This window comes from Numenius arquata, chromosome 7 (assembly GCF_964106895.1).
Source record: "Numenius arquata chromosome 7, bNumArq3.hap1.1, whole genome shotgun sequence".
Classification (NCBI taxonomy): domain Eukaryota; kingdom Metazoa; phylum Chordata; class Aves; order Charadriiformes; family Scolopacidae; genus Numenius; species Numenius arquata.
In genome coordinates this window covers 62238282-62260632 of record NC_133582.1, presented here as the reverse complement: position 1 = coordinate 62260632, position 22351 = coordinate 62238282, and the positions used below count along the sequence as shown (strand labels likewise).

Genomic DNA, 22351 nt, shown 5'->3' with positions numbered 1-22351 from the left:
GTGTGGCTGATCAGCACAAATACACTGCTTGGGGGTAGCCCCAGCCTGGGCTGCTGTTGAGGGCTACCCAGGAGGGAGCTGAGCCCAGTGAGAGGGAGCAGGTTTAGAGGACGTGAGACAACGAACCAGGAGAAGGGAGGAGCTGAGGTTTTGAGGATGTGTGCCACATCTCTCCGTAAGGTCTATTGGTTCCACCACTCATGGAATCACCTAGGGTTTTTTTAAAAGACTACATGCTATTACAATGAACAATGACCTATTAAAGCGTATTAAATGCTTTCAACAAATCACAATCAGCTTTAAAATTGTTTGTAGGGAGAAACACCACCATACTGCATGCTGTTCGCTGATTCTGCCCCTTAGAAATGGGAACACTGTGCTGTACAAGTAATTCCGGGACCCAGCAAGATCCTGTGCTCAGCCAAGCCTCACCCGAGTGATCGCATCTGCAGAGATGTCACGCTTCCCGCTGTGTGACACGAGCACGTGCCATGAGTCCTTCTACTCAGATGCTCTAAGATTTTTTCCCCAGTCTGCAGCAGGAGATCTTGTTTGTCTTCCTCAGTGAATGGGGAGTAGGAAGTTGTGGGAAGGACACCCGAAAGCAATCAGCCGGCGGATGATTTCCTCTGTGCCCCCCCTCCAGAATGAGGGGTTCTAAATACACACGAAGCAGAACAGACCTCCCTCCGAGGCTGCCGGAGGAGATGAAAGCGTTTCAGGCCTGTGCAGGAGGGTTGTTTTTATCTCTGTGGGATGACAAGGGGTGAAAAGTTTTAAAGTCGTGGAAAGGCCTGGACTGACGGGCCAATGTTGGTTCTGAATCTGACTGATACCTCCAACCTGCCTCATTTTTCAAAGCAGGACTTCAATGTATCTGAAAACGACACCCACCGCCTGTGGGAATTTCGCTGCCTCGGAAGGTAACTTCAGTGATGTGCACTGTCTGAAACGAGCCCTCACTTGCCCTGCTCCTCACTTTCCACCCTCGGCATGCATACCAAGCCGTACCCACGTAACGAAGGATCAGGGTGAAGGTGCTTCCTGCACCGAGACAGATTTCTTTCCACTTATGTACCCTTGTTGTAGCCGAAAATTATCGCTTGATATGGAAAACTACCATTTATTATTACGCTCTTTGAAGCTCAGGACCTGAAGATGGCAAAGGGCTTGAGTGTGTCCCCACCTGCTATAAACAGTTCCGGTTGTGGGTTCTTTTGGTGGCTTGGTTTGGGGGTTTTTCACTCCAACTGTGCAGCAAAGGTTTTCAGTACTTCATTTCAGAGCGAGGTGCCAATGACTTGGCAGTGCCCTCTAATATTGCCTGTGGGATTTTGATTGCTATAATAATTGTACCAAGTAATAACTAGAGCTTTCTTTGACGCCCTCCACAACCTTCTGTGCAAATACATTTTCACACAAACCAAATACCATCACGTTTGCTTATTTTGAATTACTCCGCTGATCTCTACCTCGTACGTTTTCTAGTGCTTATTTGATTCCTGCACTTCTGAGCCCTTGACCTTCTCACTCCCGAGCCTGCTGAGGCTGTGAAGGAACGGATCTGTACAGACCCTCTACAGGTGATGTTCATTGCATTCTCAGTTTTAATTTTCTCATCAAGGAATTTCTGGAAGTCCCCAGGAGCTGAGGCTCTGTAGCTGTCACCTCACAGTGCTATGCCATCAAGATGCAATGGAACCTTTTTAACCTTGATCTCCATTTCAGCAAAATGCTGATTAATAGTGGTACGACCTTGGTATATCAGAACTCACTGCCACATCCGAGACTTACCGACTTATTTAGAGTCTGTCTACACACATCCATTAATGTGTGTGTTCATATCGAGACAGTATTCTCATCAGCATTACTTTAATTTGCTTTTACTAGAATTTACTGATGATCGTGTTAAAAGGACCACCTGCCTTCATTGCATCTTGTCTTCTGTTTTTGTTGAGAATCTTGTATGCCTCGAGTCAAAATCCTACGGTTGGCAAATAGAACAGCCAAAAAAAAATTAGTTGATGGTTAAAGCTGAAAAAAAAAAAGTGAGAAATTCTGTGATATGGTTTAAATACTTGTCAGATATACTTGAAAGGTAACCTGAAAGAATACTTATGTGCTGTTTATGCCACATACTTTTATGACAGTGTTTCTGTCTGTCATCATCTGTTGGGCTCCTATTTCGTGGGATCACCTTTTCTTAATGATGGGGTGGGGATTTTTTAATCTAAACTGAGGGTTTAATTCCACCTGCAGTTTAATTCCATGCACCTTATCGGTTCCGTCATCACTCCTGATGGCGAGGGAAGGTCCCCTGCCTGGAGGTGGTTTCGGGCGGGGGGTTCAGCCTGGCCACGGCTGCCTGTCCCCGACACGCCTGGGAGGGTGGCACAGGGCTACTGCTTTCGGGGGTGCCCGGTGCCCCCGGCACATAACCTCTGTGGGGCCCGTCCCCCCCCCAGTGGACACCCATGTCCCGTCTTTCCCATGCTTTCTGTCCACGTCGCCCCTCTGCCTCGGGGAGAATTTTATAAATCAGGGCTGGACGCCCCCCCCCCTTGCCTCTCCCCAAAGCCAGGCTGCGGGACAGCCCACCCCCTTCGCCTGGGGCTGAGCCCTCCCGCTCCCCCCGCCGCTCGCCGGCTTGGCGACCAGGGGCTGGGGCGAGGCGAGCGGAGCCAGCTCCTCGCCCTTTCCGCCCCGCTCCGAGGCGGGGCTCCCCTTTGCCTCCGCCGTTACCTCTGCCCGGGACTCCCTCCGGCGAGCAGCGGGGGCCCGGGAGGGGGCCGGGCCCGGGGCGGGGAGGCGGCTTTGGCCGCGGTCGCCCGCTTGGCCCGGCCGGCGGGACCACGTCAGCTCCCCTCGGCTTCCAGAGGCCGGCGGGGGCCGGGATGGCCGACCCCCAAGGGACTGCAGCTTCCCCCCGACCCCGGTCCCGGGCCGGAGGGGCGGAGGGGGGGGGGGGGCGCTGCCCACCACGGTCCCCGCCAGCCCCTCTCCCCGGGCTCTGCGGGGCGGTCGGCGCCCCCACACCCCCCCGCCCTCCCCCGAGAAGGGCGAAGCCGGCCGCCGGGCAGACGTGGCAAGTGACCCAGCCAGCTTCCCCCCGCGCTGGGTGCGGGGGCGGCCGGCGGGAGGGGGAGTCGCCGGGAGCGCCCTCCAACCCTTAACGGGCGGGGAGTGATGGGGGGGCGGGGGGGGTCGGGGAGAGCGGTCCCCCCCCCTCACACACGCAACGCTGCCCGGGCGGCCGCGAAGCCGGGAGAAGAAAGACCTCCACGGGGCCAGCAAACGCCGGGCTGGGCCAGCGGGGCTGAGGGGGCTGCGGTTGCCCCCCTGCTCGCCGCAGGGGCCAATGCGGGGGGGGGGGGGGGGGCGAGGGAGCGGGGTGCCAGGCTGCCCGCACCCCCGGGAGCCTTGGGACCTCAGGCGAGGGGCAGCGTCGCCCCTCGCCCCGGGTGGCGGGGGGGGGGCTGGGGCGGGGGATCCTCCCGGTTCCCCGGTGGCCGCTTCCCGGCGGGAGCGGGCGGCTCCGCAGGCCCTGGACAGCTCCTGCTTTGAACGGCCTCCCGCCGCCGGCCGGCGCAGCCCCGGGACGCGGGGTGGGGGGCGGCTGGAAACAAACAACAACAACAAAAAAAAACCAAAAAACCAACCAAACAAACAAAAAAAACCAAAAAAAAGAAAACTAAAAAAAAAGGGGGAAAAAAGAAAATCAGACGACGAGTCAGATTTTCCTCCCGAAAGCCTCAAAGTGTCCACGTCCTCAAAGCATGGAACCAATTTAACGTCGCCGCCTCCCTCCCTCCCTCCCTCCCTCCCTCCCTCCCTCCATCCAACCCCCCCCCCCCCCCCGCCGACCCCGGAGCCGCGGGGGCACGTGACGGCCCTGGGAGCCGCGCGGGGCCCCGCCGCCGCCGCGCGCCCATTGGCTGCCCCTCAGCCGGTCCCCGCCGGCCCCCGGGACCCTCCTGCGGTATAAATAGGGCGGACGGGGGGCTTGATTAATTTAGCGTCCCCGGGCGGCAGGGGTTGGGGTTAGGTTTGGAGTTACTCCCCGAGACTGCATGCCCGCGCCCCGCAGGTGATCCAGTAGCCACCGGAGCGGGGGGGACGCTGCGCCACAGGGAGTCTGCATGTCCCGCAACTAGACATGCTCAGCTTTGTGGATACGCGGATCGCGTTGCTGCTCGCAGTAACTTCATACCTAGCCACAGGCCAACGTAAGTGCTCTCCGCTCGGTCGCGGCGGGATGGGGGGGGGCTGCCCGGCTCCCGCTCCCTCCCGGGACGTCGCTCTTCCCCCCGCTCCCCGCGCCCGCGGGCACCCACCGCGTGAAGCTGCCACCTCCCTCCCGAATCAGGATCTAGCTTTTTCTTTTTTTTTTTTTTCCTTATTTTTTTATTCCTTTTCTTACGCAGAAAAGGATGGGAAAAGGCCAGCGAGACCCCCCCTTGAAAAAAAAAAAAAAAAGGAAAAAAGGAAGGCGGGCTCGTACCCGAAAGGAGAATGCAAAGCCCTAACTCGAGCGCAGGATGCTTGAAAGAGAGCGGGGGGATGCGGGATGCCCCCCCCCCCCGCCGCCGCCCCGTGGGGCTCCAGGGGCGTTTTCCCCCGCGGGAGAGCCGGGGGGTCCCCCTTCCCTCGGGGGGCAGCTCGGTGGGGCGGCGGAGCCTCCCCCCCCCCCCGCCCCGCTACCGGTCCCGGTCCCGCCGCTGCCCCCTGCAGGCGGAGCGGGGCCGCTGCGGCGCCCCCCGACCCAGCCCGGCGGGGGGGAAAGGTGTTCGCCGCCCCCCGCACACCGAGCCCTCCTTCCCGGCGGGGGGGGTCCCGGAGAGGGAAAGGCCGTACGAGGCAGGAGGAGGGCGGCGGGGGGGGGGTGTGTGCGTTGCTGGGCTCCGGGGCGAAAAGGGAAGGGGGGCTCCCCGAGGGCGCGGCGGGGCTCTCCGCCGGGAAGAGGGTTTAGTGTGTGCCCCCCCCCCCCGCGCTGAGGGGGAAGCGCAGCCCCCCCCCTCCCAACACTGGGAAGGAAACGCGCCCCACGCAGTTGGCTGGGGGAGAAGCGGGGTCTCCCCCTGTGTCCCCGCTGGGCACCGTCCCGTGAACCCCCCCTGAGCCCCCTCTTGCAGGACCCGGCGTTTGGGCCGCCTTCCTCGGCAGGGGAGGGCGGGAGCAGCCGGCTGTTGTCCGTACCCCCCCCCCCCACCCCCCCGGGAAGGGCTGGGGGTGGCCGTGGCCCGGAGGAGAACCGAGGGGCCGCGGTGGGGTCGCTCGGGGGGGGGCGGCCGGGCTGAGGCCTCGCCATGAGCACCGCGGCACCCCCCCCACCCCCGGGGACATCCCCCCCACCCCCGGTGACGTGCTGTGCCCCCCCCCCCGGTGACAGCAGCGGTAGCAAAGGCTGAGGAGATGGATAGGTTCCTGTGGGGGTCCCACCGCCCCCGCCGTTCCCCAGATAAGGCAGTGTCGTCGCCAGTGTCACCATCACCTGGGGACAGTAGGGGTTTTATTTAATTTCATGGGGGTGTGGTACAGGCAGCGGCTGTTCTGCCGCCGGATTGTGGTGCTTGACAGCGTTTGGCACGGCAGGATTGTTAAATTTTTCGCTGGGCCGGACGAATCGCCTGAATGTGGTGTCACCCTGCGCTGCCAACGGGATGCTTTATGGAGAAGCCCCCCCCCAAGCTGTTAATTAGTAATAACGTCAAATGGCCGGTGTTAAAATGTAGCCTGAGGTGTTTTCCCCGTGGTAAGTTTCAGCCAAAGTAGATTTGTAAGTGCTTGAAATTCAGAGAACAGGTTTTTGGAAGTGAGCACCTCCGGCCAGCTGGCGGGATGCTCCGGGCAGGGAATGCCGGGGAAGGACAGGCCGTCGCCATGTGCTGGTGAACGGCTCCAGGCTCACACTGTGGCGTTTTGCGGGAAGTGGAGGAAATCGGGATGTTTGGGTGGAACCGTTCCCCGTAAAAAGTGAGACGGGGCCGTTTACATTAAAATTTAAGATTACTCCTACAATTTAATACCTCCACGTGTGTCAGCCTGCCGGCGTTTATTCACCTGTTGCGGGCACACATACGTGAAGATAGATTTGTGGGTTTTTTCCACGGAGATAGATTTAAGCCTGCTTAGCGCGCACTGTGCGGGATACCTGCCTCTTTACCCTCTCTGCCATATCACTTGTTTTAATTTCTTTAGCAAGTCTGTTCTGAATTGGAAATATATAGCCATCTCAGCTGTGAGTCTTTAAGGTAATCACCTTAAAATAAAGAAATTACATTAAGAAGACGGTTTCTTACATTGACAAAATTAGCAAAGTTGCATTTTGATTTAAAAGTATTGAAATGTAAACTTGTAACTGAATCCACACTCTAATTATCTCCTTTTTTTTTTTTTTCTTTCCCTTCTTTTTCCAGATGTGAGTGAGGTCAGTATAACTGTTCTTGGTGGGTTTTTTTATCTAATATGTAACACTCAACTTCAACTAATAGGCTAGAGCTCTTCCTCGTGGCAGTGTCGTTAACTAAGGTTAATTCCCAGGATGGAAAGGTATCGGTGAGACCCTGGGGGGACTGCCTGGGAAGGTACCCACCCCGAGTTCTCAAGTGGGACGTCCCTTTCCAGAGCCAGCCTTCAGAGGTGTAGAGACCGTGAGGGGACGGTCGGGGGGGCAGTGGTGTTTGGGCTCCATACCTGGCAGTTTGGGTCGGAGGGGACTGCACTTCAACTTCCAGTCGAAATTTCGTTGCACGGAAGGATTATGAAAGAACTCAGGTGTGACTTTTTTTTTTTTAAGCCCATTCTGTAGGCTGTCACAGGGATAAAATTGTCAGTCTTCAACAGAGTGTTCTAATGTAGTTACATGTCTCTCTGCTATATAATTAACTCCTAGCCTTCCGAGTAATTTAAAAACATAAGGTTTATTTAAATACACTGTAGCGAGAAAATTTATAGTTATGTGAGAAGATGAGTCTAAGTTTGTGCATTATTTTAGTTTAAGACATTGGGAAGAACTGTATCTTTTCCTTAATTATCATCTTTTCTTTTTTGCAGGCACCTGCAGGGCGGAAGGTAAGCATTTCTATTTTCCTTGGGTGGGAACGGAGATGATATCAGATATCAGATGTTCTTAGGCAAATTGATATTTTGTGGAATATTGGATGAAAGGAAAACCGACTACATTAATTATTTCCAGTATTCCCTGAGAACAGCAGTAGCACCGAGATGAGTAGGAAGTAAAAAGGAAGGGACAAGGGGTGCAACATCTTAATGGCAGGCTAAATTCAAATGCTGGGTTTAAGGTGGGTTATCCAAGAGCAGAACTGAGCCTACGAGAATCTAAACTACGTGGAAGTAGCATTTTTATTCAACTAGAGCTCCCCTGGAAAGATTTACCTGAAGTGACCGGTACAGCAATATCCATACAGGTCTAAAAGGCTAAACTGGTTCTGTTTTAATTCTTTAATTCTGGAAGTCACTCCTGTTAAATTGAGCCAGTTATTAATGAGAGACTAGAAGCACCTTTGCCGGCGCTTCTGTGGAGCGTGCAGTGATACTTCTGACCAGGCAACGGCAGTGACCGACCTGTTTCCAGTAGCTTGGGGTGGAAAAAGAATCTGCTGTCCGTGGGACCCGTACGAGCAGCCTCCTGCCCCTTTTTCATTTCCAGTCCTTATTGCTAACGTATCTGCTCCCCCGTGTCGTCCTGGAAGATCTCTGCGGTAACTCACTGGGTTTTATTTTCTTCCCACAGGGCCCTAGAGGAGACAAAGGGCCGCAGGGAGAAAGGGTAAGGGATTGGATTGACGTTCATGCGCTTGGGATCTTTGAGCAACAGTTGTTGGAAAACCAGTGGGGAAAAAAAACTAAGCTTAGGCATTAATGTGAGGTTAAAGGAATGGACTGGAGAAGCTCACAATTGAAGTAAAAAGAAACCAAGTTATCTATGTGCCAGGTTCTGCCCCGGCGATACCTCGCCCACCCAATTACAGTCCTTGTGCCGGAGCAGATGTGGTTGAGTTCAGATGCAGCTGAGTGCTCCAAGGGGTGGCTTGGAAAACTTTTTTTCCAACTGCCTGCAGTGGAATTAGTGCATGAAAATGTGGAAAGGGAAGTTGACACGTAAAGATGTAGGCTTTGAACAATCTGGGTTACGGATAAGCTCTCCACATCTGACAGAGCGAGCTTTGAGGGCTGTTCATTGCCTGTGCCTCCGGAGAGGGCTTGGAAAAGCTCTCCTCTTGGCAGCGAGGCATTTGGCACCTACCTTCTGTTAGTCCAAGGGGAGACTTGACGGTTAAAGGCTGCTGTAAATGAGGAAAGCCAAATAATGTAATTCATATTCATGTAGTTCATTCGTATCACTGATAATCTGCTTTTCTGATTTGCTTCTGCGTCGTTGCTGCTTTTTGTAAAGTTGTGTTCTGAAACTCCCATCCCTATCTGGGGGGGGTGGTATCTCCTGAAAAGGAAGATGCCGTAGTACTGACAGGTAGCTCCTGAAGATTTCTTAAATCACAATGTGCTGACAAACGCAGTGGGGACTGTTAGGAAGAGTAGATGTGTGTGGTCAGCTGCGTACTTGCTTGAGGCTACCGCTAACTAAATTTATTTAATGAAACGAGATACGTGCTTTGTCCTGAAGGCAGCCCAGTCCTGCGCCTTTAGGAATCCCTAAGACTGTTATTATGGATTTCATCTGGCACTGAACTGAGTCCAAAAGACAAGCCAAACAAAATACCACACCTCAGTTGCCACGATGGCAAAACTTGACCGGCTTTGTGCAGGGAGGATGAGAGGGTATAAGGGCAGACGTTGCTGGGCTAAACGCGTGTCATTTCAGGCTGTTGTAAAAAGCCATGACAGTGGTGGCAGAGCGACAGTATCAAAAATCTGCAGGAAAGCAATGTTTTATTGTCACTGAATTTGCAATTATAAGCAGCAAATAGTCTAGACTGGTTAAAAACTGGCCTTTGGCTTACTCTGGATCTGTGTAGGGCTGTAGGGGTGACCTCTGCCAGCCCTCAGCTGGTCACAGTTTAGGCTCTCCCTGACATCCCTGACAGGCTGTGTGAGTCACTTGCGGTCCATGGGTCCAAAATTACGTTGCTTAAAATGAAACTTCCCCATTTGGAGATTACGCTTTGGTAGCAGAGATCCAGTGTTGCCCCTATAAATCTTCTCAAACGTGAAACTAGGGTAAATACCCGATACGAGGTGTCTCAAGGCAATGGGAATCCATGCTGTGCTTATTTTCTGAAGTTAGCTGTTTATCGAAACTGCCTGTACAGCGCTGCTGTAGGGTGTGCTGTAGGTGCCTGATTGTTAATGAATTTATCACTTCAGAGATTTCTTTTGCCACTTCTAATGTTCATTTTATAACCCTCTTTCTGACTCCAGGGTCCACCAGGTCCACCAGGCAGAGATGGTGAAGATGGTCTACCAGGTCCTCCAGGCCCCCCTGGTCCTCCAGGTCTTGGCGGAGTAAGGCGTCCAAACTTTCTATTACTGGAACTGATAATCTGTGCTTTGTGACTAAAACTAAATGTATATCTGCTGGAAAGAGGAGAACCTGCACTGGAGAGGAGAGGAAGCGTTCTCTTGTGATCGGCAAGAAATTTTGATGGTCTCAGTTCCAATGAAACTCTCCTTGGGGTGTATATTTTCTGTGGCAAACTTGGATTCTGTATTCAACAGGGACTTATGCACAGGAGCAAATCAAGCATTAATTAGCATTAAATTTATACAGCCATAACGTGTATGGATTAAGAATCAACTAAATTAAACTTGTGCTGTTAAGCAGATGGGGAAAAGAAATGGGATGTTGGGGTTGGGTTCAGGAGAGCCACTCTAGTGGAGTCAGCTGAAGAAGACTACTCTTCAGTTAAAAGTCCTTTAGAATTTTAGAATATTTCCTTCAGGATTTTTGATGTCTGTCTGTAGGTGTAGCGTGGCATATACACTTTCTGCAGACATGTCCATCATGCAGTCTCTGCAGCTGCTGGCTTTAACTCTTTGCTGGACATCAGCTCGCGCAGGGAGCGGGAAGGCACAGGCAGTGTCATGTTGATGGAGTTCAGGAAATCCTTCTTCATGGAAGAATGTTTCTTTTGCCTTCAGTATGAATAGCAATAATTTATTTTCTTATTAGCAAACCCCAAATTGTTTTAATTAATTTCTATTATTTCTATTACGCTAATAAAATAAGCAAGAAAAGGATTTTCAATTGATTGTATAGAACTTTTTTTTTTTTTTCCATTTTAGTGAAGAGGCAAAATGTACTCTATAGAACCTGACATGTATTTGCCTACAAAGCTTATGTTGATACAAGACCAAAAATGCAGTGCAGTGTTTCTGGGGCTACATACTCTTCAAATCCTTCTGAAGCTGAAGGGCCCCCGATCTGATAGTCACTCCGGGCTGGTACACGGATTTTCCTTAAGCAACGTGGTGAAAACATACGCAGAACCTCCCTCACTGGAAATCAGGCCGAATGGTTTGAGGGTTTCCAGAAAGTTTTCAATTTTAAATGAGCACTGAGTTTACAGTCTTAGTTTTCGTTTCACGCTGTTGCAATGCCTTTGTGTCCCTGCTGCCTGGATATTTGAGGTCACTGTGTGAAAGGGCCTTCCTCATAAAATCAAGTCTTTCTGGAAACAAGTGAAACAAGTGAATAGAAATGTATTTATAATAGGGCCATGCTTGCTGAGTTTTCCGTATGCTGCTTTAACGTACTGCATAGCACGGCACGGGACAGTTTGATGTACAATGATAGTGACCAATACTTTTTAAAGTAAAATTTTCAGTATTTTAATTTCAAATTTCTTGTCACCCACAGAACTTCGCTGCTCAATATGATCCATCTAAAGCAGCTGATTTTGGCCCAGGACCTATGGTAGGTGGATGATTTAGCACTTGGTAACTTGCACAGATAACGTTTGTACTGTTGTCCCGTGCGTCTAATCCAGCTGTATGAGCTCAGAGCACAGTGCTAAAATCAGTGTTTTGGTCACGTATTGGTTCAGACTGTAACTCATCCTGTGTTGTAGAACAATGTCAAGTGTTTGAAATACAGTCTTAGGACTTGAAATGTGGTCTTGGGACTGTGTATTTGACTTGAATATAGCACTGCTGGTCTTGTGCTTTAGTTCTGTCCGTTGACCACACATTTATGAATCGGTGAGTCTCATAACCTGTTGTCGGGTCACACGTGTTCTCTGAGGTAGCGTTACTTCACCCATAGTGAGGCAGAATGTGTTTTAGGAGTGAGATGGATTGTGAAGCTGCTCTCGAGAGCGGACACAGGGCTAGAAGGTGACTCAGTCTCTCAGCTCCAGCTAGTCACCGTTTTCTCCCATGGCTGTACAACCCTTCCGATGGCCTTGGGTTGCACAGGTTTGGTAGGAAATTGGCCACCACATTTGATTCCCAACTGTTGACTGTTGGTGCTGGCTCCGACAGGGCTATTCTGAGAAGGGATCTGTATCGGTTACTGCATCCTGTGTCCAAATGGATGTTTCAGGAGTCTGTTGCCTCTCCACATGAACTGCTAGCCCTTCCTGACGTCAGCAGATATTTTCAGTGAGCAGACGTAGCAGAATATGGGTTAAATCCCCCCCTCCCACGCTGACGTCACAGGCAGTGCATCTGATGGGTGAGCCGCGGGATGAGGGCTGCCCGGGATTATCCTGGGTCAAGTGCTTGTTTCCGTTCCTGAAAACAGTGTAATAGTAAATGAACTGTTGGAAATATTTTGGCATCCATTTAGATACTAAATACAGAAAAACAGGAGCATCTTTAATCAAGTTTTGCCCTCGCTGTCAAACAATAAATCAGAAAATGTAGATGAGGATCTATTTGGGGTGTCACAATTTCTCAGTTTCAATTTTTGAGTCAGGTGTGACGTCTGACAGCAGCAGCAGTGGCGTCTACCTACTGTGAGGATTTCTTAAGTTTTATAAAGAAAATGTGAGAGATTGAGAAGATAGAAATAGAGGGAAAAACAATTATGGAATATAATTGGTGAAGAGATTCACAGGGCTTATGCAGCATATATGATTCAGACTGTCCAGAAAGAGTTGTTTTTCCTAGAATTACTATATAACTTTATAGCCACAAGATTGCTTTAGCTTCCATGAATAAATGCATACTAAATACAGGCATTTAATTGTCTTAATAAAAGTATTCAGTCTTATGGGAAGGCTACATAAGCCATTGAAAAGTTGGTCATGATTTTAATCTCGTAATGAGAAAATTTAAGAAAGTTCCCAAGAAGTTTTAAAACCAATTAAAACCATAATAATTTCTGTTGAAACATCTCATAAAACTTCTGTTTGGACAACTGAAGCCTAAATTAAATTTCAGTTCAAAGTTGTTTGCTTGCTTAGTAAAGCTTAAGACAACTGTTAAGAAGATGCAGTAATCATCTATGGAAATTTCCTTTTTGAAAGTTATTTTTGACTCTCTTTTTTTTTTCCAAGATGTATGTAAATTCTAAACTCGGTCAAGGAGAGTATGTTAGTGACTAATTTTGGAGGTGAACCAAAAGCAGAATACAATGAAATATTTAAATAGAGGTTGATCATTGTTTGAGAGAGATGTATACACAATATGTATAAGAGTGGTCTGATTTCTTCCCAAAATCGTGTGTGAACCTCCCAGTTGATGGTAATGCTGCCATTTATGTACCTTAATTTTTCCTCTTACCTGTGTACCATTTTAATGATCTTCTTCTCCAATATCCCTTCTTGAAAATCGTGGTAAAATTGACAGGCCCAAAAATACAACATTTCTTAACACATTGTTATGATCCTCGTCTTTAAACTCTGGAAGCTGTTGCCCAGGAAGGGAGAGGGCGCGTAGAGGAATGAACCAGCGCACTGGCTGATGAGCCAGAATAGATTAAGAAGCCTAATCACAAGGTTCCCAGCCATAATGGTACGTTTGTGATCATCTCACTGGATTCTGCGCTGGTTCAGTGCAGTTTGAAGATCTGCCTGCGCGAATTCATGCAGATCTCTTTAACTTCCTCTACCTTGATTTGGACATCGCACACTGAAAACTGTAACACTTGCCAATATTTTAGGAATACCAGGAATTGGAGTTATAAATGAGTTTAGTTAATGGTGATTTTGTTAAAAATATTTTGTAATTTTTCTCCCCTAGGGTTTGATGGGACCTAGAGGCCCACCTGGAGCATCTGGACCCCCTGTAAGTGCAGTCTCATCTCTCCTACTGACGAGCATTAACACACCTGTAAAATCAGGAAATAGCTTGTTCAAACACTGACAAAATCTCCCTCCTCTTCTAGGGCCCTCCTGGTTTTCAAGGTGTTCCTGGTGAGCCTGGTGAACCTGGTCAAACAGTAAGTACAGGTTTCATGTACAGACACTGCTAACACTAGAAATAGGACCCCAAAGTAGGCTTGTGAAGCTGAGGCCCCTTTCTCCTGTCCATGAGCACGACCTTGAATGTTGGAATTGGGTATTCCTGCTTGGTCCTGTTACAGAAGCAGAGCTGGACACTCAGACTGGAATCATAAAGTGCAGAGTCAATTAGGATGGAAGGACCTTGCTTCAGTTCAGGCTCCAGCTGTGCCCCAACTCAATCAGAAACCAGTGAAAAGAGTCATGTGAAGAGTGATGTTTTAAGTAATCCTCAAATCTGTTTTCAACAGGGTGCCCAGGGTCCTCGTGGTCCCCCTGGTCCTCCAGGAAAGGCTGGTGAAGACGTAAGTGGTTATTAAATGTTTCTCATCTCTCCTGGGGCTGTCATTCAGGTCTAACATTAGGTTATTGTTAAGCTAAGCATTCTGTTGGCCATAATTTCTACATTGTTCTATAATATTGGATAGAATAAATAAGCCCCTGAAATAATTATTATATAGCACAAGAGATGCTGTATGTTGGAAATGTACAGAAAAAATGGTAACTTCAAAACCTCCCCAAATACATAATTTAGCTTTCTGGATACAGAAAGAGGGAAACTTGAAAGTTAACAAGCTTTCTGTATTTATTGGCAAAGTTTCTCTTTTTCAATGTCTTTTTTTGGATGGCTTATGTTGTTATTTTATAAAATGAGTTTTCCGTCATAGTGCATTTTTACTGCCGTTTCTAGGGTCACCCTGGCAAACCTGGAAGACCTGGCGAGAGGGGCATTGCTGGCCCTCAGGTACGTAGGGATCTGCTCTATCCACTGCAAAACCGTCCTTATCCGTGAAACCTGCTGGCCTTTCTGCATTGCACCAGGTTAAAAGTCTGGTCATATTCCCTGTATGCATTAATTCCGTTCCAGTTCTTACCTCCAGGGACACCATAGAGTTACTAGTGTATTTTGCATTCCCCCCCTCCCCGGCAGAGCCAGTGTCATTAGTCACAGAAGTGGCACAGGAGCAGGCACCTGGGCACAGGAAGCTACAACAGCCACGCTGTCCCGTGTTAACGCAGGAGATTTCTGAGATCCAGAACAGGAAAATCAGGTTGATTCCCCTCAGTCTTGGAAGAAGCCTGGTCCTGGGAGGGTTACAGAATGGACTCTGCTCCTCGCTTCAGTGGTCACGGCCCAAATCTGCTCACTAATTTTACTGAAAGATTTAGGCATTTTCTTTCTCTTTAACTGCAGCGTATAATATGAGAGACAATCGTTCGTGTGCTCTGTGTTTTTAGGGTGCTCGTGGTTTCCCTGGAACTCCTGGTCTGCCCGGCTTTAAGGGAATTAGGGTGAGTCTGTACATACTGTTTCCCCGAATAACTAAGACTGACAACACTTCAGTGTACTGAAAATCCCGGGAAATCCCCTCAGAGATAAGAATGAACTAACCGCATGAACCTCTTTGAAGTTTATAGTATCTCCTGATGTGAAAGAGTGATTATTTAAAAAAAAAAAAAAAACCACAAGATTATATTAGGAAATAATTTTGTGTGGAAAGAAGGATTTACCTTACAAGACTAAGAGTTTGTGTATAGCCATTAGTGGGAAAATACATACTTAATATTATTTTTCTACTCGATATAGGGACACAATGGTCTGGATGGTCAAAAGGGACAACCCGGTACTCCTGGCACCAAGGTAAAGACAAATTCTGAGGGGTTCTTCTAAGAGGGTTCCACTTGGCCATGCTCCAGCATCCGCAGGGACAGTCACCCTCGGGGTCTCATGCTGTTACTGTGTATTGGGGTGTCGGTGCTGCAGGGCAGTAGGATCCAGCAGTTGAATCTCTCTCTAGAGGGTGTTGTGCTGTCTGTCCAAAGCATCCTGTGAGTATCTCAAGCCTGCGAACTTTCTTTTTCACAGGGAGAACCCGGTGCCCCTGGTGAAAATGGAACCCCCGGACAACCTGTAAGTATTTACTCCGTGCTGCGGGAAATGATGATGTGATAGATACAGTTCAGCCAGCATTTGGTCAGTTTTTGTCATCGCCCCAGCTAGCTAGATGCTCTAATGTAATAGGATGTGAATGTTTAGAACAGAATTGCCTGGCTGCAGCACACTTCATATAGAGACTTAGGAGGAGGAAAAAAAAAAATCTATGTATCTTTGTTCAGTGAATAGGCATAAATGAGTTAATTTAATTTTTCTTTCAGGGCGCTCGTGGTCTCCCTGGTGAGAGAGGAAGAGTAGGTGCCCCTGGACCAGCTGTAAGTGGCTTCCCATCTCTCTGTTTGTCATCGTGACTGGCCGCTTACTGTGGCTTTCTCGAGCCTCTGAATCTCTTTTCAAACTCTGTGCATCGTGTTCTCTCCTCACAGGGCGCTCGGGGAAGCGATGGCAGCGCTGGCCCCACCGGACCTGCTGTAAGTTCCACTCTTGATCTTTGATAATCTGGTTCCGTTAGGGCCTTTTGTCCCTCTTTCTGTTTATAGAAGATTTGGGAATTTAAAATATAAACGAGTCACTGTAATGGAAATTCAGAAAGTTTCTATTTTTGTAAATACATTACAGGGAATTTAGTCTTTTTCTTCACTGAAGTAAAACCAGTGAGAATTTCAGGTACCCACTTTCTAATAACCACAGTAGGTTATAGAATGTCAGAAGCCAATTCTTTACTACACCAGCTGACCCGTTTTATTCCCTTGGATTTGTGAGGCAGTTTAATAATATGTATTTATATTTGAAAGATATTAGCTCACAAAAAAAGTAGCTATCAATCCCCAATAGGGATAGGTTGGATATTTCATTAATAATTGAAGAAAAACGATGTCTTTGTGTACATTAAAGAATAACAGAAGCTGTGAATCCATCAGCGTGTCTTCTTTTGTGGTCCCTGGGTACTGTGTGCTAGGAAGCTTCTCCTGTCACAATTCCAGCTCTCGCAGCAATAGCTGGACACAGTAGAATCAGCAGACGGCCCTCTTCAAGCTGACATGCCATTGCCTTTGCCATAAAAAAAAACAAAAACAAAACAGTCTAAAGAAAGGGCACTGGGGCTGCACGTTAACTGCCTCAAAATGTATACTCGGGGTAGGAATCAAGATTTTTAATCCATTTGAACTTTAGAATCAGCTCCTGCCCTCCTGTTAAGCCTGATGCAATTTCTAGTACCTTCTTACTGCGTTCCGTGTAAGTTGTGTCAAGCACTGGCTTGTGAAGGGGTGCAGAGATCTCACCAACCCTCTTCCCACGGGTGAAGAAGAACAAATGCTGTCAGCAGAGACCAGCCCTCACTGAGATGGGGGGGGACTCTGGATCAGGGAGGGGAACCATAGGACAAGGGGGAAGGGTTTTAAACCAAAAGAGGGGAGACTGAGATGAGATCTGGGGAAGAAATTCTTTGGTGGTGAGAGCCTGGCCCAGGTTGCCCAGAGAAGCTGTGGCTGCCCCATCCCTGGAGGGGTTCAAGGCCAGGTTGGAGGGGGCTTGGAGCAACCTGGTCTGGTGGGAGGTGTCCCTGCCCAGGGCAGGGGGTGGCACTGGGGGGGCTTTAAGGCCCCTTCCAACCCAAACCATTCTGTGATTCTATGATCAAGACAGGGCTCTTAGGTGTGACCAGTAGTAGTCTAGAAGGACCACTGGTGTGGAAGTGTGCACAGCTGCCCCTGCGCAGTGAAGGTGTTGGGAACAGCCAGCCGAGACGCGCAGCGGCAGGATGCAGTCCTCCCCTTCCTTCCCTTGTGGGACTTACAGTGAGACATGGTGCCTTGCAGACATATGTCTGCCTCTGCCCAGCCTCTGTTCTTTCTCAGGTGTTTGGCCTCAAGGCAAGGTTTTACCCATCGCTGCTTAATTCACAGTTTCTTAGCTGCACTGCAGATGTTTTTCAGTAGTGACCTTGCTCTTACCTGTCTCTAGTGAACCAGAGCTGTCAGTCTGGAGCTGCAAAAGGCAGCTGATGTTCCGAGGTGGTAATGGGTGGGAGTGTCTAAGTAAATGTGCATTTTTAAAAATCTGTTGACTTCAGCAAGCAAGGTGCTTCTGTCATCGTTGCATACTCTTACACAGCTGCTTTCCTTTCATTTCCTAGGGCCCCATTGGTGCTGCTGGTCCCCCAGGCTTCCCAGGTGCTCCTGGTGCTAAGGTATGAACATCTGCTTCTGCTGGTACCTTTGATCGTGAAGGTGAAATACAGCAACTAGTATCACTAGGCAGCAAGAAACCAGTCTCTCTGAAACAGGAGTGCTTTCTTACCAAGGTTAAGATGAGGCTGATTCCCTGTAGTATTTGGAGAAATCATGTATTCGTGCTTATTTAAAACACAGCAGTTATTTCCCAGATAAGATTGATGCTGGGCATGTTCAGGAAGACACGTAGCCTCTTTCTATTTTATACTAGTTCCCACATGGTGCAGTTGTATACACATTACAAAGGTGATGTGGATCTTGATAAATAATCAAAGTAGCACTTTACATCGCTTTATAGAAGTCGTGGAGGGCCAAGAATCTGCCTGTGAGTATCGGGCTCCCTCCAGCCTAAGTTCTTGAAATTACAATGGAGAAACTTCTCAGGTTTAGAGCAATACCATTTCCCTCTTGCAGGCTGTAACTTAGATGATGCAGTTTATTGCTCAGATCTTAGCACTTTTACCTGGGTAAGACTCGCGTTATTTCAAATTTTACTTTGTCCAAGGAAGGACAGAGGATATGGGGCAGGAGTGTCACGTAGAGTGCATTTAGAAATCTCACTTGCCGTTTGTCGAGAAGCTCAGAGCTGCCTACACTCCCAGCCAGTGGGGTACAGGTTTGCATCCTGAACACAAATGCACAAGAGACAAAACTCTTCTAAAGGAAGATCAAGGTAAGAAAACAGGGTATTGTTTGCTAGACCTCTTAATATTGACTGCAGGGAAGATGAGGAAAGATTGAGATCCCGTTCTGGTTACTTTTGACAAAAGGCAAGACTTTTGGAAACGATGGAGTCTTGTCTGATGCAGAAGTGAGTGTGGTTACGGCGTGTGATTTCAAGAGAAGGCTCCCTGCATCTCCATCTGAACTCTGATTTCTTAGAGAATTGCTGAAGAGAAGTTGTTCTGTTCAGGATTTTGTAGCAGACTTGGTGAATACAAGCATCTGAGAGTCAAACCAAGGACCTTTTTTCCTGTCGTTTACTGCGCTGTGAGCACTGTCCTACAGCACTGGGATCAGGCATTGGTTTGCATTTTGTATCTGTGCAAACGGCTTCTTAAGGTGCAAGATGATGGTCCATTAGGTCTCATACTCCGTGAGGCATCTCGGGCCAATGCTGGAGGCACACGGCTGCAGATAGGGCTGCGATTGGAATCCTGATTTTCCTGGTCAACCCTCTGTGTAACCGTCAGTGATAATGTAACTTCTTAGACACACTGAGCACCCGTTGTTCCCATGTTAGCCATCGGCTTTGATGATCTAGGCTTCCCAACTTCAGCACCTTTAAAATCTCTCAGCTCTTTGATTTCCTGGCTTCTGAAGTGGGAAAATACATATCAGATAGTTTTCTTAATGTCAGCCTAACGTGCACGCCGTGTACGCTGATGGAGGGCTCTGTCTTCTCTCCAACAGGGTGAAATTGGACCTGCTGGTCACGTTGGTCCCAGTGGTCCTGCTGGTCCCAGAGGAGAGATTGGACTTCCCGGCTCTAGTGGTCCTGTTGGCCCCCCAGTGAGTAACTTGCCAGACTTTATTGTGGGACAAGGGCACCTGAGACTCTGAATTAACCAGCGTCGTTATCTTTAACAGGGCAACCCCGGTGCTAACGGTCTCCCAGGGGCTAAAGGTGCAGCTGTAAGTACCGCCTTACTCACACTTGTCTGCTCCAAAAGAATAATTCAGCTAATGCAACAGAAAAGATAATGGGCTCATAACGCCTTTTTCCCCCCCTCTGTTGGACAGGGTCTTCCTGGTGTCGCTGGTGCTCCTGGTCTGCCCGGTCCCCGTGGTATTCCTGGTCCTCCTGGCCCCGCCGGTCCTGGTGGTGCGAGAGGACTTGTTGTAAGTGACTGTGTATTTTGCATGGCTTCAGCTGAAAATGGGACACGGTGTACACAGTTGTAAAAGATGTCCTCTTTTGTATTTAATACAGACTTTTTTTTTTTTTCCTTGCTCCACTATAATTAAACGTTGTCATTCATTTCTGTCTCACTGCTTGCTCCAGATGCTGAGACTGAAGAGGTTTGCTTTGCTCTCCCTTTGGGGAGTTACTGCCATTTCTGGGTGTTTTTAACATGTTTCTTCTTATGCCTGTTAAGCCAAAAATACAGTTGAGTTCACTGACCGTTAATGAGAATAGAGGCAGGCATGGCACGGGATGATTGAAGAGCATTTTGATTCATGAGAAAATTGTCCAGGTAGAAATAAGATTTTTTTGAATGATGCTTAATTCTCCGATCTCTCTTTGTTTTGGACTCCAGGGTGAACCAGGCCCTGCTGGTGCCAAGGGAGAAAGCGGCAACAAGGGTGAACCTGTAAGTATGGCAGCACGGGAGGGTTGTTTCAGTGACTAAAGCCTAATGGTATCTGCAGCACAGTGTCTGATCTCCTCTTTTTCTCTTGTTTGCCCGCAATAGGGTGCAGCTGGGCCCGCTGGCCCTCCTGGTCCCAGTGGTGAGGAAGGCAAGAGAGGCAGCAACGGTGAACCTGGCTCTGCTGGTCCCCCTGGCCCTGCTGGTCTGAGAGTAGGTTTTCTCTTCACCTTCCAGAAGTAGAAGCAAAAAGGAAAGAGGAAATAAAGCTAGGCTCACAAAGGCAAATTAAGTAATTATGAGTAATGAAATTTGCATCAGTGCCACTAAGCAAAGATCCTTTGCCATTCTGAGCCTTTGGATTAGTTGCGACCAAAGCTGCTTTTGCTTTGTGTGAATGCTGTTTGCTGCCTTACCCCTGCAGGAATGAAAGGTTGCTTTGATTTCTCCATTCTGTAATATTTAGTGAATTATCTTTGATTACTCTTAAAGCTTTGTGATGGGATTTGACTGCTTAAATCAGGTAATTGGCTCACACATAATGTGAGGCAGAGGGTTTCAATTCAGTGTCTTCACGGGTGCCTGCTGTCCTTCTCACTGGGTGAAGAGGCCAGTGGGGGAATGTCAGGAGGCGCGTGGCTTCACGCGGGAGCAGGAATGGAAAAAAATAGGAAAAATGGCAGTGTTTCCACCATTTTTTTTTTGGGGGTAGAGATAAGGACTCAGTGTTGCACCTCTGGCGGGGCGTACAGTCAGAGAGAAGGTGGTTGCTCCTGGCAGAGAAGCCAAGGTGGAAGAGCGTGGGCCAGGTTGGGGGGTCCCGTTTGCTGGGCACGAATAGAGTACCATGAGCAGTGAAAATGCTCTGAGAGAAGCAGATGAGAATTTAAAGAAATCTAAAGGAAGGGAGGGAGATCTCTTTCACGGTGTCCTTTTCCAGTGAGGTGTGTTTGCTTAGAGCTGCACCTGCCCCAAATTGAGCAGACTTTGCTGCTTGGGGGGCTGAAATTCAGCAAGCGCCGTACGCCTTACAGCAACAGATTTATTTCTTTCCCTTTCTTCACTTGTTCTGTGTTCCCTTGCAGGGTGTGCCTGGATCTCGCGGTCTCCCTGGAGCTGATGGCAGAGCTGGTGTCATGGTAAGACTTTTGTTCTGGGTCACTATTTCTAAATTGTCTTCTTCTCTATACAAATGTGTGATGCTTTTTTCTACCTCTGCCTAATTTTATGTATTTATTTTGGTAGGGACCTGCTGGTAACCGTGGTGCTAGTGGTCCTGTTGGTGCTAAGGGTCCTAATGGTGATGCTGGCCGTCCTGGTGAGCCTGGTCTTATGGGTCCAAGAGTAAGTTTGAACTCTGTGGTATAAGTTTGAACTATGCAAAAAAGAAAATTACTTACAATTTAAGGACAAAATTGTTCAGAAATCCAACTGCAAAAAACTCAGCCTGTGCTAATCACAATTAGGGCATTTCTGTCGCTTTTTTGAAAAAAAAAAAATCCATGAGGAAGTGATTAAGAAACATCAAAATGTTTGTTGAAATTAGTTTCTTTTGTATGTGGTAGCATTTAATTGCCTTGTCTCAGAGCAGTGCCCCTCGTTATGTACATTGCCTCCTGAGGTTATGTGCTGAGTGTGGTCGTTAAGAGCACAGCTGAAGTGTGTGTCCTCTGTAACTGACTGGAAGAGAAGCAGACCATACTAAAGTGCTGTGAGATGGCTGATCTCAATTATTTCTATTTCATTTTGCAAATGATTTCCCTGAAAACAGCCATCCTTTCAGTGGTGCTGGCTGCAGCCAGATCATGTCCATGTCATTGTCTTTTATCCTCTTTTTACTACTCTCTCTTTCTTTTCCTGCCCCGCTCCATGAAGTGAAAGAGTTTTCAATGCACACGTGAACTATTGGGCATCTGCAAACATTTAAACCATTCTGTGCTGAAGTAGAGCCTAAATGAGTTTAAGTGAAACAGGTACTTGCCTACACTGATTTTCAACTGGCGTGGGAGCACACACCACCAAATTAAACTCCGGGGTGTTTTAGATGGAGATTGGATAGGACGTACAGTCCTGTTTCCACATTGATAACTTCGTGTCTCTGTGTGTGCACAGATGTAGGGGAAAAAAAAAAAAAAGTTGGTTAATGGTTGGGTGAGATGGTTTCCTTCTAAAAACATGAAACCTTTCCTTTCTCAGGGTCTCCCAGGGCAGCCTGGAAGCCCAGGCCCCGCTGGCAAGGAAGGTCCAGTTGTAAGTACCTTGATTTTCATTCTCTTTTCCCATTGCATGTGGAACACAGACGGAACCTGAGGCTTTAAAAAGCAGAGATCTCAGCACTGAGCTCTAAAACAACTCTGCCTAAAACCAGCAAGATATTTTACTACTGTATTACTTAGAAGATCAGTGAGAAGCTTCCCATTCATTTCTGTGGGTCTCAGATCAGGCCTTTGTCCTGGAAGGGGATGAAGAAAAAAGGAGAAAAGT

General features: G+C 48.5%; 1 protein-coding gene across 4 annotated transcripts in view; it reads left to right on the top strand.

Annotated features, from left to right (window-relative positions):
* Positions 1-4156: 4156 nt before the first annotated feature.
* Positions 4157-22351, top strand: part of COL1A2 (collagen type I alpha 2 chain) — a 38119-nt gene continuing 19924 nt past the window's right edge. Inside the window, exons 1-24 of one of the 4 annotated variants that reach the window (XM_074150193.1) lie at positions 4157-4226; positions 6417-6427; positions 7054-7071; positions 7754-7789; positions 9400-9483; positions 10838-10894; positions 13165-13209; positions 13310-13363; positions 13676-13729; positions 14116-14169; positions 14664-14717; positions 15013-15066; positions 15292-15336; positions 15582-15635; positions 15747-15791; positions 17459-17512; positions 18969-19067; positions 19146-19190; positions 19299-19397; positions 19817-19870; positions 19973-20080; positions 20953-21006; positions 21113-21211; positions 22064-22117. In XM_074150193.1, coding sequence (XP_074006294.1) covers positions 4157-4226; positions 6417-6427; positions 7054-7071; positions 7754-7789; positions 9400-9483; positions 10838-10894; positions 13165-13209; positions 13310-13363; positions 13676-13729; positions 14116-14169; positions 14664-14717; positions 15013-15066; positions 15292-15336; positions 15582-15635; positions 15747-15791; positions 17459-17512; positions 18969-19067; positions 19146-19190; positions 19299-19397; positions 19817-19870; positions 19973-20080; positions 20953-21006; positions 21113-21211; positions 22064-22117 — 1401 coding nt within the window. Of the gene's footprint in view, positions 4245-6416; positions 6432-7053; positions 7072-7712; positions 7790-9399; positions 9484-10837; positions 10895-13164; positions 13210-13309; positions 13364-13675; positions 13730-14115; positions 14170-14663; positions 14718-15012; positions 15067-15291; positions 15337-15581; positions 15636-15746; positions 15792-17458; positions 17513-18968; positions 19068-19145; positions 19191-19298; positions 19398-19816; positions 19871-19972; positions 20081-20952; positions 21007-21112; positions 21212-22063; positions 22118-22351 lie in introns of all 4 variants that reach the window. The other 3 variants (XM_074150194.1, XM_074150195.1, XM_074150192.1) reach the window with 3 other exon arrangements.